We start from the raw sequence: 15,706 nt of genomic DNA, 5'->3' as shown, positions 1-15,706 counted from the left end.
CTGGCGTTGAGGATAAGCGGGTTAGAAAATGAATGGTTGATAGATTTTAATTCCTATTTAATTATCTTCTTTACATTAGGAAATTCTTTATGCATTCTATCCTGCTTTTAAGTTTTTGATTTATTTTATATTTAATCAACTAATTAATTTTTGATAGCTCACATAAGAGTAAAGCTTGGCTTTTTGGAATTGGTTTAGCAACCTGTTTTAAGTGGAGCATCCTTCGTGGGACACATGCACACCACTCTCTGCAGAGAGGTCTATGATAACAGAAGTTACGTGCAAAGTAAAATCAAAGTAACATCGGTTTGTTAATTTTGTATACTTGTGTTACCTTCACTTGATCAGTCTCAGATTTTAGATGGTTTGTACCATTGCCTCTGAAATAAAGAGAAGCTATGACAACTGTGCGGAGATTTTCAAGTCTGTCAGTGTTTGCATGGATTTTTTTCTCTGGGTTTTCTGGTTTCTTTCCACATCCCAAACACTTACCTGGCTAACTGCAGTGGTAGTGTGTGTGTGAAAGCAATACTTGCTGATATGACCAAAATGCAACAAGTCGCTACTCTAATTTTGGGTTTTATAAGTGGAAAATAATAACAATTTAAGATTGGGTACATTTTACAAAGGGAACTAATTAAGGCAACCTTATTTTTTAAAAGACAAACTTGAACTTGACATAATTAATATAGCATGGAGGAGAGGGTGCCATTACTCCTATCTATGTGTCCAACCTGACAAACCGCATATGTTGACACAAAAATCTGCTCATTCCGGGACACGCTCATCAAAATTGGGATTGTTACATCAAGACTCCATAAATATTGTAAAGGTGCTGACAAGTTATATCTGCCAGGGATGGGTCACCCTAATATGACCTGACCAGTGGCAGGACACCTATTTAAATGGCAAGCCTGCAAACTTGCAAGTTTTTCCTATTAGTGCAGCAAAAGCCAAGCAGTTCCTTTAAGCATAGTGAGCCACCTCAAAGAGTCATGTAAAGAGCAGAGAATCCATCCATGGTAGTGCTCAGTGTCAATGCTACAATATATTTATCGATACACGTATAGCTACTTTAAGTCTGAGTATATGTCTAAAGTCACTTGTCAAGTATTTGATAGGGATGGGACATTTGATACCAATGTTCCCGGAGCTTGATTTACTATAATGGAGCACAGCATATTAAGGTTTCATTATCACATGACTAAAGATATCCATTTTGAATGTCACAGAAGCCCTGGGAGCTGCCTACCTGCTCCAAAATTTTGCTCTGCCCCAAATGCTATGAAAGGGGATATGAAATTACCAGTCGTATTTTAGAAGATGTTTAAGCAAGTTTTGAGTCTAGTGGAACTTGTTATAATAAAGTAAATACCTGGCTATACTGTTTTTCTGTACTGGAACTCATAAAGTCTCATTAACACTCTAGCAGTGGCTGTGAAGCACAAAATATCATGGGGGCCTGTCCACAAACAGCAACAAAGTCTGGATAGCCACTGTTGTATTTTTCAATGAGGTTGTTCAATAATAAATCACCACTTTTTTTTTTTTTTAAGTGTAACCACTACATGTAGGAATTAAAAAAATAAAAACCTTCTCAAACAGTAGGCAACATTTTTAAGCAATGTGGGCTGAAGTTGCTTCTAGGGCCCCTCCAGGATTAGGGGCCCTGAAGCTTAAGCTTTGTTGGTTTCATGGTAGATCCACTCCTGTACTCTAGTCTACTGTCTGTAGGCACTTTCTGTAAACCCCCTTATTTGTGCTCATTTGAACAAGCAGATTACCTAAACCCCAATATGATTGTCTTTGCCTTTTAGTGCAATTATTTCCCACAGTGCACTTAACGATGGCGAACAATGGCACGGTGCTGCATCATATCTTTAGGACAGCACATTTAAGCATTGTTTTATTATAAAAAATTGTACGCCTATTGCAACTTTTTAATGTCAATATGATTATCATAACATCAAAATAAACACACAGACTGCTCATAGGCTTTTAGTCCACCTGTAAAATGTATGATTCCTCCACAGTCTGTTTTGAGCTCATGGCTGCAATGATTTCTGTAAATCATCAGATGTAAACCACCACATTTTCTGTAAGCTATCAGATTTTCGAAGCATCAGATCTTTTTTCAGCTCACACAGATTGTGGATGAGCCAAGGTATTTCTCAGGGATCAGAGGGGTCAAAAGAGCTGTGCAATGTTTGAATTTGTTTTCTGGAATATCTGGTCTGATCCTAAATAATATAAATGTGAATTATTTGCACTTAGGAACTGTGAAACTGAAAATATTTGTGAGATTCCAGTGAAAAACACTATAATGTACCTCAGAGTGAAACTCTGTAAAAACCAAAGGAGCATGCCATACTAACTTTTTCCCCAATTTTAGATAAACCTGATATAAGGTTTAATAGCCTGTTTGGCCTCTAAAAGAGCTTTCTTTGAATCAATGAATGCTGTTGTCGAACTCTCCATTTTCATTAGCAGGTTGTTGCAGTTTGGACATTAAAGTTTTTTTTTTTGTTGAACTATAAAGAATTTATGAATAAGTACAGTGCTGCAGTTTCAGCTTTATAAGAACATCTGATCCACAAAAGGTTATTCAGATGGATGGTTATCACTGAATCTCAACTGTAGATGTCAGAAGTTTCACTTCATCTCTTCCATTAGATGGAACTGATATTAGAAATAACAAAAGTAATGATAAACACATCAGGAAAGTTTGCTGCCAACCATCTATACCTGTTGCAGTTTTGAGATGGAATGCTGTGTTTTATGTGACATTATCTGGAATAAAATATAATTATTACCAATGAAATACTGTAAAGAGGTACCATTTAAATTGATAAAGTGTAAATAGATTTTATCCTGTTAACGTTTTTCGTACACATTGACTTAGGGCTGATGCTGATGTAAAATGTGTACAGGTGCCAGTCATAAAACTAGAATATCATGACAAAGTTGATTTATTTCAGTAATTTCATTCAAAAAGTGAAACTTGTATATTAGATTCATTCATTACACACAGACTGATGTATTTCAAATGTTTATTTCTTTTAATTTTGATGATTATAACTGACAACTAATGAAAGTCCCAAATTCAGTATCTCGGAAAATTAGAATATCAATTAAGACCGATGCAAAAAACGGATTTTTAGAAATGTTGGCCAACTGAAAGGTATTAACATGAAAAGTATGAGCATGTACAGCACTCAATATTTAGTTGGGGCTCCTTTGGCCTGGATTACTGCAGCAATGCGGCGTGGCATGGAGTCGATCAGTCTGTGGCACTGTTCAGGTGTTATGAGAGCCCATGTTGCTCTGATAGTGGCCTTCAGCTCTTCTGAATTGTTGGGTCTGGCGTATTGCATCTTCCTCTTCACAGATTTTCTATGGGGTTAAGGTCAGGCGAGTTTGCTGGCCAATCAAGAACAGGGATACCATGGTCCTTAAACCAGGTACTGGTAGTTTTGGCACTTTGTGCAGGTGCCAGGTCCTGTTGGAAAATGAAATCTGCATCTCCATAAAGTTTGTCAGCAGCAGGAAGCATGAAGTGCTCTAAAACTTCCTGGTAGACGGCTGCGTTGACCTTGGACCTCAGAAAACACAATGGACCAACACCAGCAGATGACATGGCACCCCAAACCATCACTGACTGTGGAAACTTTACACTGGACCTCAAGCAACGTGGATTCTGTGCCTCTCCTCTCTTCCTCCAGACTCTGGGACCTTGATTTCCAAAGGAAATGCAAAATTTACTTTCATCAGAGAACATAACTTTGGACCACTCAGCAGCAGTTTTGTCTTTAGCCCAGGCGAGACGCTTCTGACGCTGTCTCTTGTTCAAGAGTGGCTTGACACAAGGAATGCGACAGCTGAAACCCATGTCTTGCATACGTCTGTGCCTGGTGGTTCTTGAAGCACTGACTCCAGCTGCAGTCCACTCTTTGTGAATCTCCCCCACAGTTTTGAGTGGGTTTTGTTTCACAATCCTCTCCAGGGTGCGGTTATCCCTATTGCTTGTACACTTTTTTCTACCACATCTTGTCCTTCCCTTTGCCTCTCTATTAATGTGCTTAGACACAGAACTCTGTGAACAGCCAGCCTCTTGCCCTCCTTGTGCAAGGTATCAATGGTCGTCTTTTGGACAACTGTCAAGTCAGCAGTCCTCCTCATGATTGTGTAGCCTACAGAACGAGACTGAGAGACCATTTAAAGGCTTTTGCAGGTGTTTTGAGTTAATTAGCTGATTAGAGTGTGGCACCAGGTGTCTTCAATATTGAACCTTTTCACAATATTCTAATTATCCAAGATACTGAATTTGGGACTTTCATTAGTTGTCAGTTATAATCATCAAAATTAAAAGAAATAAACATTTGAAATACATCAGTCTGTGTGTAATGAATGAATCTAATATACAAGTTTCACTTTTTGAATCGAATTACTGAAATAAAACAACTTTGTCATGATATTCTAGTTTTATGACCGGCACCTGTATATTGTATGAAAGATCCAGAAACAGTTTCACAATATTTTTGGGAATGTCAGTAAGGTGTACTAGACCGATATACAAAATATTCTGAATTACTCGGTCAATTTTGCATTAAATCGGCACTTGGGAGATATATTTCTGTGCTTAACAAGAAATGAAAATTAAATATATGATATTAATATTAGACGATATTCATAATCTGAAATGGTCAAAGGGAAACCCAAAAAGTAATACTTCACGGTTGAACTTAATCATTGCTTACCAGCTCTAAATGCTATGGAGACGCCTGATATTGAATGATGAATTGAAGTTTAAATTCGACATAACAATTGTATCGCACCACATTTAATTATTACATATAAGAGTTACATACTAATGGTTATATTTTATATATTTACTTAAATATAATAAACTTTTACTATTAAAAAAATCTTTTTTCGGCACAATCAGGAAGAAGCTTTACAAGTTACACAGGGATTTGTCCGCTGATCAGGCCGATACTAGCCACTTCCGTGTCGTCATTTCCTGTTTTGGAGCGCCTGGTCCTTTTACATTCGTGTGTCACATTGTGGAAGTTCGCTGCTGCTGCTGTGTTCTGGGTATGCGTAATGATGTGATTCTTATTTGTGCGGTGTGTTCTTATTGTGTCCGTGTTTTTCCGACCTAAAGTTATTTATTTTTCCTGGACACCTGCTTCTGTCCTTTTGACTACGTGACTGTTGGAGAACAATCAGCGTTTCAGCGTGGACTGATTCAGCTTCTGTTCAGCGATGTCTCAGAGCGGTGGAGCCGCGTGTGATAATAACAAGACAGAGGCACCGGAAGAGCCCGACACTACCATCTGCCCACGTATCATCAAAAGCCCCGGTGTTCATGAAGAAGACTTAGGAGAAGCTGTCCAAGATGCCGAAGCGTCGGCTATTGAAGATCCTGACAAACTGGCCGCGCAAAATGCAATTTTGCAGCGCTGCTTACAGATTTTAAAGAACCCCGCCAATGACAGCGAACAGTTTGCTGCTGTGCTGCTGGTGAGACACTTGTTAGTGTGTAGTCCTGAAACGAATGTAATCCCCGTCTTACTTCTTACATGTTCTCTCTTGTATACCTTCAGGTGACCAAAGTGATTCAGGCTGGTACTGCCGACCCTGTCACTCGCCGTCAGATTTTTGATGCCGTTGGTTTCAGCCTACCCAACCGATTACTGGCAACCATGAATACAACACCCGACTGCCCACCCCAGGTGCTTTGCTCCTTGGCTGTGTCCCTGTTGGCAGCCTTTAGTACAGATCAAGACTTGGTATCTCACCCTCAGCTTCTCAACAAAGTGCTTCTATTGTTGGATTTAGTGTCTGGGCAGAGCCAGGTATCTGTGGACCAGGCTACAATTCAAGATAGTTATCAGTGCTTGCTAGCTATTGCCTGCACTCCCGAGGGTCCCCGCATTCTGGAGGCCAGAAGTGCAATACCACTGCTGTGCCAGACTTACTGCCAGAAAAAGCAAGGAAGTGAGCATGCACTAACTTTACTAAACAGAATTCTAAATTGGGAAGCAGGTTCAAGAGCCTGGAAGAAGTATCCAGCTGAACTTACCCAGCTGCTACAGCAGCTTAGTATGGAATTCAGCAGAGCAGAGGACCAGCAAAAGTTTATACTCTGTGAGATCTTGCCATATTTCCTTCCTCCTCCACAGGAATTGTTGCCAGCTAGCCTTCAACCCTGCCTGGCTAACCTTTCAGGAGGTCTACAGTCCATTCTTGGTTCTAAACTCAGCATAGCCCAGCGTGATCCAGCTCTTAGGCTTTCTGCCTGCTTGCTAGATAGCTTTGGACATGAATGGGCTGTTATGAAATCCCCTGGAATGATGTCTGGTCAGTTTTTGGCCCTCCTGATAAATCTTGCCTGTGTGGAGGTGCGCATGACACTTGAACAACCTGCAGACACATTTTCTAGTGGCGGTTTGCCATCCCGCACTGATACTATCACAGCCTGCTACCGAATACTGGAGTTTGCAATGGAGACGTGTAGCCAGGATCCCCATGAAAGGGGTCTCACATTGGAGCGCTGTCGTCAAATGATTCTAATCTTGGAGGAGGCCATTTCTGCAGTTATCTTTTACCTGATGCAGGTGAGAAAATGTTGGTTGTAGTAGTAGCCATATGTTCAGAGAAAATCCTGTCATGTTACCACTCTCCAGTGCCATGATGAAGAGGAATTGTTTTCTGTTATTGCTAGTAGTTGTAGCAAAAAAAAATATTTTCTGTTTGCAATGTACAGTATATTAAGGTGCATAGTAAAGTAGATAGTAGTTTATTTGTTTCAAAGGGGAACTTAAAAGTTTACAGAAGCTCAAGAAAAATGTAAATATTGTAACAAACCACAACCCATCAAACACATACAAGAACTTCTGAATTGGATGATAAGAGAGCTGCTGCCATCTCGTAAGAGGCTTGCAGGTGGGAATAAGATGTATTCAGATCTGCCCATTTGTGCCACAGAGTTTACATTTAAAGTCATTCACAGTTGGATAGAGCAGGTCCAGTGTGTTGTGTCCACAAATGGAACATACTCATAGAAGTTTGGAAGAAACAAAATTCCCCAAGTTTAATGTCACCTCTGGTCCAGGGTCTGCATGATTCTTCATTATAGTGTTGGTAACAGAGTGAATCATTTCTATTGCTGAGGTAATGAATACTAAAAAGGAGGGTGTAACTTCTCTATCTAGGCAGTAATGTGGATGAATTCAGTCTGTATTTCTTAGTCTGGATTACACATTTTAGCTGTTTTTTTTTTAACCATTGCTCATTCACATACAGTAGATGTCCAGTCCTCCTCCTGCCTTTTCCATTCCGTCTGATTGTATCATATTGAACCCATTCCTTAAAATAGCATCCGAAAGAGAGGTTAAAGCAGTACCTGACAACTTCATTCAACTTATTTAAATGCAATTGATTGTTCCTCATTATATGAAGGCAGGCCAGATCTGACTCCTTGCCGCCTTACTATTGTCCTTGCTTCATATCTACACCCTTTCCATTAAGCATTCCGTTAAGGCAGTGCTTCTCAATTATTTTCTGTTATGCCCCCCCTAGGAAGAAGAAAACATCTTGCGCCCCCCGCGCATCTATAAATAGTATCATTTGTCTATAAAATTGTTATAAGTACACCTCTGCATAACACTGTATCCTTATTAACGTATAAGAGAATAAAAAAAGAAAGAAATATGGACTATTTTACAACAAAGAACAGCTTTATTAAATGTAACAGAAAAAAATTTAAAAGAAAAATAAAAAAAGCATGTTCCCCGAGGTCAAACGTGCCCCCCTTGACGGAGCCACGTGCCCCCGCCCCACTATTTGAGAAGCACTGCGTTAAGGTGTAACAGAGCTCCTTAGGTGGTAGTAATCTCTGTGCTATCACCTGAGAGAGGAGTAGCGGTTGGTAGCTGGAGAATATTGAAATATTTAATATATCCCACTTTACATTTCTCAGAGTCTCTTACATTCTCAAATGTTGTCCCGAATGTCTTCAGATCCTCTACGCTCACACTGTGACATCTCTCAAGTTTTAGCTTGTCTGAAAGGCAGTTAAGATGAGCTGACACTTGGGTTTGCGATGATAACAGCATATCTTCAATATAAAATTCAATTGAAAAATGTATAGTGACAAGCCAGATGCCATTTCACATCTAATCTAACATTTAATAGTTAATAATCATTAAAAAAAGTATCAAAAACTAATTGAAAGGGAGCTTCTATAAAAGGCTGCTGCCAGTGCAGTGCCCAGAAGTAAAGTACATAATAAAAATGTGAATACCCCACACCACTGAGAACAGCTTTCTTTCATTCAATAAATCACTGCATAGTCTTTTCCAAGTAATACAGCATTTTATTTTACCTTTTGCGGCATCTTCTTGCAGGTCACCACAGCTCAGTATCATGAGCCCTTCATCTTTGCTTCTGTCCGAGCCCTCTGTGTCTGGTTGGCAGAGGAGACTTCCTCACTTAAGCAAGAAGTGTGTGCTCTGCTGCCTTTTCTCATTGACTATAGCAGAGCTCTGTTTGAAGAAGCAAAAAAGAAAGAGAAGACAAAGGAGGGCACAGCGAGTCCTTTTGTAGGGGATGTACTCAGGTATGTTTAAAACTGACTTGTGTGGCTTTGAAAAGATTTTGGTGAAATGGCTGGTAAACTGTGGCCATGAGCAAAATGAAATTACAATTCCATTCCATGTATGTTTGTATAGTGCGCATTCACAGAGTGCTGTAACAAGTTCTTGGGTAAAATGCAAGTAAAATGTACACATTATGACACAGGTGTGTTTAAATACACAGTAAAACAAAGTAGTTTGAGCCTTATTAATATAAATGGAGCCCAACACTATTTGTCTATTACTTAATTGTATAACTATAGCCAGTTGACAACAGCGGAATGGAAAACATAAACTTAATCAGCAGTATCCCTGGAAATCTCTGAAAGATATGAGGTCAGTTGTAAAATTTTATCTGACGTTTGCTTTAAATCGTGCCATTGAACTCCAAATTCATAAAAATAACATTGATATACAAAAGGCAGTACTTCATAAAGGGCTCACTATTTACATAATGTACATCCAAACTGGATAGCAGAAAGGTGTTTAGTACAACGTAGTTTCCATTTGATCTTAAACATTGATGTTTGGAATGTTGTATTAAGAGTGCATTTTGTGTAAACTATCATTTACTTATTGTAATGTGATATATACTCGGCAAAAAAAGAAACGTCCTCTGACTTTCAACTGTTTTTACTTTCAGTAAACTTAATGTGTAAATATTTGTATGAACACTAAAAGAGTCAACACCATAAGACATAAACTAAAATGTTTCACAATGTGTCCCTGAATGAAGGGAGGCTCAAAATCAAAAGTACCAGTCAGTATGTGGTGTGGCCACCAGCTGCTTGAAGTACTGCAGTGCATCTCCTCCTCATGGACTGGACCTGATTTGTCAGTTTTTGCTGTGAGATGTTACCCCACTCTTCCACCAAGGCACCTGCAAGTTCCTGGACATTTCTGGGGGGAATGGCCCTAGCCCTCACCCTGCGATCCAACAGGTCCCAGACGTGCTTAATTCCTTCGACGATAAACACGAATCCGTCCATCACCCCTGGTGAGACAAAACCGTGACTCATCAGTGAAGAGCACTTTTGCCACTCCTGTCTGGTCCAGCGAAGGTGGGTTTGTGCCCATAGGCGGCGTTGTTGCTGGTGATGTCTGGTAAGGACCTGCCTTACAACAGGCCTACAAGCCCTCAGTCCAGCCTCTCTCAGCCTATTGCGGACAGTCTGAGCACTGATGGAGGGATTGTGTGTTCCTGGTGTGACTCGGGCAGTTGTTGTGGCCATCCTGTACCTGTCACGCAGGTGTGATATTCGGATGTACCGATCCTGTGCAGGTGTTGTTACACGTGGTCTTCCACTGCGAGGATGATCAGCTGTCCTTCCTGTCTCCCTGTAGCGCTGTCTTAGGCGTCTCACAGTGCGGACATGGCAATTTATTGCCCTAGCCACATCAGCAGTCCTCATGCCTCCCTGCAGCATGCCTAATGCACGTTCACGCAGCTGAGCAGGGACCCTGGGCATCTTTCTTTGGGTGTTTTTCACAGTCGGCAGACAAGTCTCTTTAGTGTCCTGCGTTTTTAGAACTGTGACCTTAAATGCCTACTTTCTGTAAGCTGTTAAGGTCTTAACGACCATTCCACAGGTGCAGGTTAATTAATTGATTATGGTTAATTGAACATGCATGGAAAACATTGTTTAAACCCTTTACAATGAAGATCTGTAAAGTTATTTGGATTTTTAAAACATTATTGTTGAAATGCACAGTCCTGAAAAAGGGACGTTTCTTTTGTTGCTGAGTATATAACTTCAGTAAAATAAAAAAGAATATATAAAAATAGCATAACTTGCTATTCTCAAATCAATTCAAACAAGTTTTCCCAGCAACATTGGGAGGAAGTTACAAACCAACCATAAAATTTAAAATATGCGTTTGAAATAAAATAAGGAGTTTTATTTCCATATGTGTGGCTTAATTTTATTATAGAAAAATGAACACTATGAAAATAGTTTAAGTGTTTGGAGTATAAAGAGTCAATTTACTTTTGAAGCTGTTTAAATTTGGTATTGTGTAGATCATATTAGATATACTTTATTAATCCTCTAGAGAAAAATGTGACATAATCCTTGTGCCCTGCTCTGTAACACTTGACTTGTTTACCAAACCATCCTCCAGACTGATGTTTACTCGATTATGTTGAACTCTTTTGTAAGTGTAAGTAAACTTGGGGTTATAATAAGGTCAGCATCCCTCTTGTGTATTGTGAAAGGCAGCTAAAGGAGGCTGGCATCATGAAGGGCAGCCGACTGAAAAAAATACCTGCTGTAATACCTCGTTTGAGGGGACAAACTGGCCACCCTGAGTGAACCAGAATTTAGCACTAAAAGTGATGGAGAGACTGTACATGCAAGTCCTCTTGTTTATTTGCAGTATTTAAACAACTCATTTGACAAAATGTAGTGAAAATGCCTATCAAGATATTTCCCAGCACTTTAGCTACATGCAGTCTAAGGCACTCCCTACAACAATATACTGTACAAATAAATGAACTTACTGGTTTAAAGTTTCACCTAACAGAGTTGTGGATAAGTTGACTGTAGTGACTGAGGGTCCGCAATAAATTTATTTATGTGAGCAACTATAAAGCACAGTTTATCACAAGAATTAAAACTCAACAATTGTAGAAACCAAAATGAAATGAAGTTGTTAGAGATCTTGAAGAAATTGAATTTAATATTTAATTTAAAAAATTAACTTGAATCAGTAAGTAATTGACAACTGATGACCAAAACAAAAAAAAGCCTAATTTTTCAAACAAGTTGACTGCAAAGGCACACATTCTGATTGCCTATTAGTAAGATAAAGTTCTAAAGATATACATTTTACACTTCAAAAAGATATAAATAAACTCAATGTAAGGTGTTCACTTCATGCTGCACTCTGCTATGATGTGTATTTATAGGAGAAAGTAGGGTGAAATGACACCTTTTATTGGCTAACTAAGTAGATTACAAATGCAAGCTTTCAAGGCAGCTAAGGCCCTTTCATCAGGTTACACCTTGGTTGATTAAGGGGCCTTAGCTGCCTCGAAAGCTTGCATTTGTAATCTATTTAGTTAGCCAATAAAATGTGTCATTTCACCCTACTTTCTCCTGTATCAATCTATGGCTAATACGGTACAACACTCTGCTGCTATGACATGTATTTGAAAGATTTCTATAAAATAATGTTAAATATGAAAGCAGAGAGATATAAACGTGATATTTGTGTTGCAAAGGGCAGTTACTATGATGAACAGGGTTTTTGGAAAAGCAAAGAGTGCAATTTAGTAAACTGACCTGGTCAGGGTTCCAGTCCATCGCAGGGCCGACTCTTGCACACACACACACACACACACACACACACACACACACACACACTGAGACAACTTGGAGTTACCCATCAAACTAAGCAGTATATCTTGATTTACACAGGTTTGAAAATGTTAGGTTATATTATGAAAATACAGCAAACTAAAAGCACCAACAGAATGGTGAAGTGTTGCTTTTTGTTCCCCTCCTTCAAAAGTAATCATCTACTGAAATACTTCTTGTAAATCACTTTAAATGAATATAAGTCTGCAGTGTTAAAACTAAGCACTAAAATTGATATTTGGCAGTAAAGCCAGTGAAAGTGCAGGGGAAAATAATTTCTAACAGAATACACAGTGGTTAGTGCTGCTGCCTCACCGATCTGCCGACATGGATTTGAATCCCTTTGTCCGTGTGGCATTTACACATTCTCCGATTCTCCCCTTGTCCTCCAGTTTTCCTCTAACATTCGAAACAAGGAAGGCACTAATCAATCACAGGAACTCTAAACTGTCCTCTTTGTAGTACCAGTTCTGAAGAGTCATGCAGAGTACTTGTAATTGTATCTGACAGTTTCCACACAAACAGTGACCGAGTTAAGAGCTGAACCCAGCACTCTAGAGTTGTAAGGTAGAAGGGCTAACCATTGCATCACCTTATATATTTGTATCCAAAAAAACATGGAACATTGACAGTTTAAAATGTAAACTCCTTTTTTCGGATGACGGTTGATAAATTGGTGATCATGGTGGCTTTTTAAATCGGTTATCTCCCTATTGATATACTTTTATCTCTCTCAAAAGGTTCCTTCTGCCTGGACTTTGTCATCTGACAGCCGAGGAGGCCCCACGCAGGATTTTGCTTTCTTTGAACCTATCAGCGCTCATCTATGAGTATATTGACTATCTGTGTAGCAGACTCAGAGACAGCCAGAAACAAGTGGAGGCCAGCCTTCAGACTGCTTGTGGTGTCTTTTTGAATCTTGTGGTTACAGAACCTGACCACACCAGGTATTGATATGATGCAAACAAAATGTCCTCTTGTAATGTATCAATTATTGCAGCTTAATGTTGATTAAATGTGTGTATTTAAATGTTTGCATATTAGGTCACTGTTTTACGTGTTAAGTTAGCGTGACTTGATATTCATTTGTAAATGGGTTATTAATATGGTTAGCCTGTTTGAAACTTGATTCTAAATTGGATTCCTTTAAAAAAGCAGCTAGGGAACATCGGTTCTACCAATAAACCCCACTTTGTCCTTCTCTCTTTTTTTCAGGACAGATACTAGTTCTTCTTCCTTACTGAATCTAGTTATGGAATTGCTACCAAAACTTTCCCAAAAGCATAAGCTTGTCCTGACAGCTAACTTCTGCACTCTTGGGTTGTTACTTGCCAGACTATTGGCAGGCACACCAGGTAATTACTGCTTGTGGATCATGGGGATATTAGTCAGTTTGATTGAACATTTTCTTTATTTATTCATGCATCGATTTTATTTTCTTGCAGGTGTTCCGGATAGTACCATTTCCCGCCTTTTTTTCCGAAGCGCTTTGAGTTTCCTTTCACGAGCTCATGTCGCGCATTCTGATGCTGCATTTGGCATTGTGAGATCTCCATCATACAATGAGTGCTGGGAGGACATATCTGAGCTTTGGTTCCTTGGCATGCAAGGCCTGGCTGGCTGTTTGATGGTTTTGGACTGGCTTCCGACTAGAATTTTAGAGACTGGCTGGCTGAAGGAGACTCTCGGTCTTCTTGAGGGCTGCTGTATACCTGTTGACTCCAATATAGCAGAAGCACTGCAGCCCCTTCTTATTGCCCTTATACGCAGTGACCCATCTTGCAGAGAATTTGTCATCCAGAAACAAGGAGCACAGATTGCTTGTCGACACAGAATGTCTGAACTGCAGGAAATCCTTCATGTGGGATGATTTTGGAAACCTCAGATTATTAACATGGTAACCATTTTTAGTTTTGGTTTCCAGTTTCATTTTCTACAGAGACTATTTTTTCTACAGACCAAAAAAAAATTGTATCCCAGCACTGCTAGAAACCTGCCTTATTTTTTTTTTACATGAAGACCAATTTGTTCCAAAGAGATCCTGGTTCTTTTTTACGAAAAGCAAAATAAAACCATTGTATATAAATGGAGCAAAGTTGGCAGTGTACCCCTTGGTTCAGCCCAGTGCATTTTATGGTCATCGACAGTTGCAGTTGTGGCACTCACTATGGGCCAGGCTGTTGCAAATGAAGCTTTTAGGAATCACAGTTTCAGTCTGTTCCTTCTTATCTCGGAAAGATTTATATATATTTTAAAAAAGCAACAATTAGTTTTGTGTGAAGAAGCATCTCTCTTGTTCCAATATAAAATTAGATTAAATGCTTCTTCTTTTTAAGCCTTCTGACTTGCTGCCATGATCACATTTGCCTTCAGTTGTAGTGCAGCGTTTGGGTATTTGGGTGTGCCCTGCCATCTCTTAGCTAGGTGTTCAGGTCTTCTCAGTGAGATTTTCTGTCTCTGTAGATCTACTTTTAAATTACTTCATAAATACTACTGAATTTTGACACAGCGAACACACCTCACCCAAAGTTATATTGAAACCACACCTTTAATAGTTTAATCAGTGTTTGAATGGAAGTTTTATCATCTGAAGAGAATACAGTGCCCTATAGGTATACATTTTAAAACTACAATCTAAAAAAAAAAGCTTAGTTGATAAGTTTTAAATAGGTGTTAATACTCATAAGATAGGCTTCCGGGTTATGAAAACATAGCTAGCATAAGCAGTGTACTAGCCAGAAAGGCAAAATCCACCTGTGTGCTGGAACCACCTGATGACGGGTATGCTCGAGGTATGAAAGTGGGCAAAGGCTCCGATTGGGCTATAAGAAGGTCCAGGTTAGTAAGGCCATCTCTGTACTGTTCCTGCAGGTTACTGTGGGTAATTACTGGTATCATGGTACTGGATTGGCGTGGTCCATCCATAGTATCATCTGGTGGGTCAGCAGTACTAGCTAGAAGTAGATTAAGTGAGCTGCTTTGCTCTGGTCCATCAGTGCTGCTCCTCTGTCCTAGACCTTCTGTGGTATAAAAGGACTTGCTGTCGTCTGCTTTTATGAGATCACTTCCATTGTTTTGCACTTGTTTTTGACTGGTGGTTGGCAGCTCTTCTGTACTTCTGGAAGTGGTGGTTAGGGTGACAGTGGAATGCACACTGGGGTGGATTGTGGAATAACTTTCTGTGAAGGAAACAATGGGTAAGGTGTTAATTATGTTTGTGTAATTTGTAAAGGAGAACACAGTCACAATGATAAAGAGCAGAGAAAATCTCTGGAATAATTCTTTCAAAAAGTTCTGCTTACCTGGGATGCAGTGAGATCCGACTGCCGTGTAACCACGGCAGCAGGAAGTGACATTAGCCATTTGTTCAACGGTGACCATTCTGTAGGCAAGTCTATAGCGGGTCCTCCAGCAGCTGATGAAAATAATCCAACTCACACAGGGCTCCTGAACCTGGTGTCCCTGGAAAAAGGCCCTGCGAACTGTGACATTGACAGCCTTTTCTGTGGTGCAGCATCCTGGTCCATCACATGCCCCTAGAAATACACATCAGTCTTATGAGAGGTGAGCTCTTTGGGAACGGGAATGCAGACTACACCCTTACTTGTGGTCAGATTGTGGTCTATATGTGTCATGAACCACTGCTCGAGTGTGCTGCCAGTGGCATTATTGAAACGATAAATTTAAAGTACAAAGATTTGGATAGGA

General features: G+C 39.7%; 1 protein-coding gene across 1 annotated transcript; it reads left to right on the top strand.

Moving 5' to 3' along the window:
- Nucleotides 1-5,034: 5,034 nt before the first annotated feature.
- ncdn (neurochondrin) lies at nt 5,035-14,205 on the top strand. The gene is made up of 6 exons (XM_039740084.1): nt 5,035-5,523; nt 5,607-6,620; nt 8,412-8,623; nt 12,739-12,945; nt 13,214-13,353; nt 13,444-14,205. Exons 1-6 carry the CDS (start codon nt 5,266-5,268, stop codon nt 13,866-13,868), a joined length of 2,256 nt encoding a protein of 751 aa, XP_039596018.1. The 5' UTR covers nt 5,035-5,265; the 3' UTR covers nt 13,869-14,205.
- Nucleotides 14,206-15,706: the final 1,501 nt, after the last annotated feature.

The sequence above is a fragment of the Polypterus senegalus genome, chromosome 17, assembly GCF_016835505.1.
Source record: "Polypterus senegalus isolate Bchr_013 chromosome 17, ASM1683550v1, whole genome shotgun sequence".
NCBI classification, from domain to species: Eukaryota; Metazoa; Chordata; class Cladistia; order Polypteriformes; family Polypteridae; genus Polypterus; species Polypterus senegalus.
The sequence above is the reverse complement of the archived record's forward strand: the minus strand, read 5'-3'. Positions and strand labels throughout refer to the sequence as shown.

Coding starts and splice junctions, on each gene's coding strand:
- ncdn (XM_039740084.1), top strand. CDS start 5,266: ATGTCTCAGAGCGGTGGAGCCGCGTGTGATAATAACAAGACAGAGGCA. Junction 5,524..5,606: donor AGTTTGCTGCTGTGCTGCTG/GTGAGACACTTG, acceptor GTATACCTTCAG/GTGACCAAAGTGATTCAGGC. Junction 8,624..12,738: donor TTTGTAGGGGATGTACTCAG/GTATGTTTAAAA, acceptor CTCTCTCAAAAG/GTTCCTTCTGCCTGGACTTT.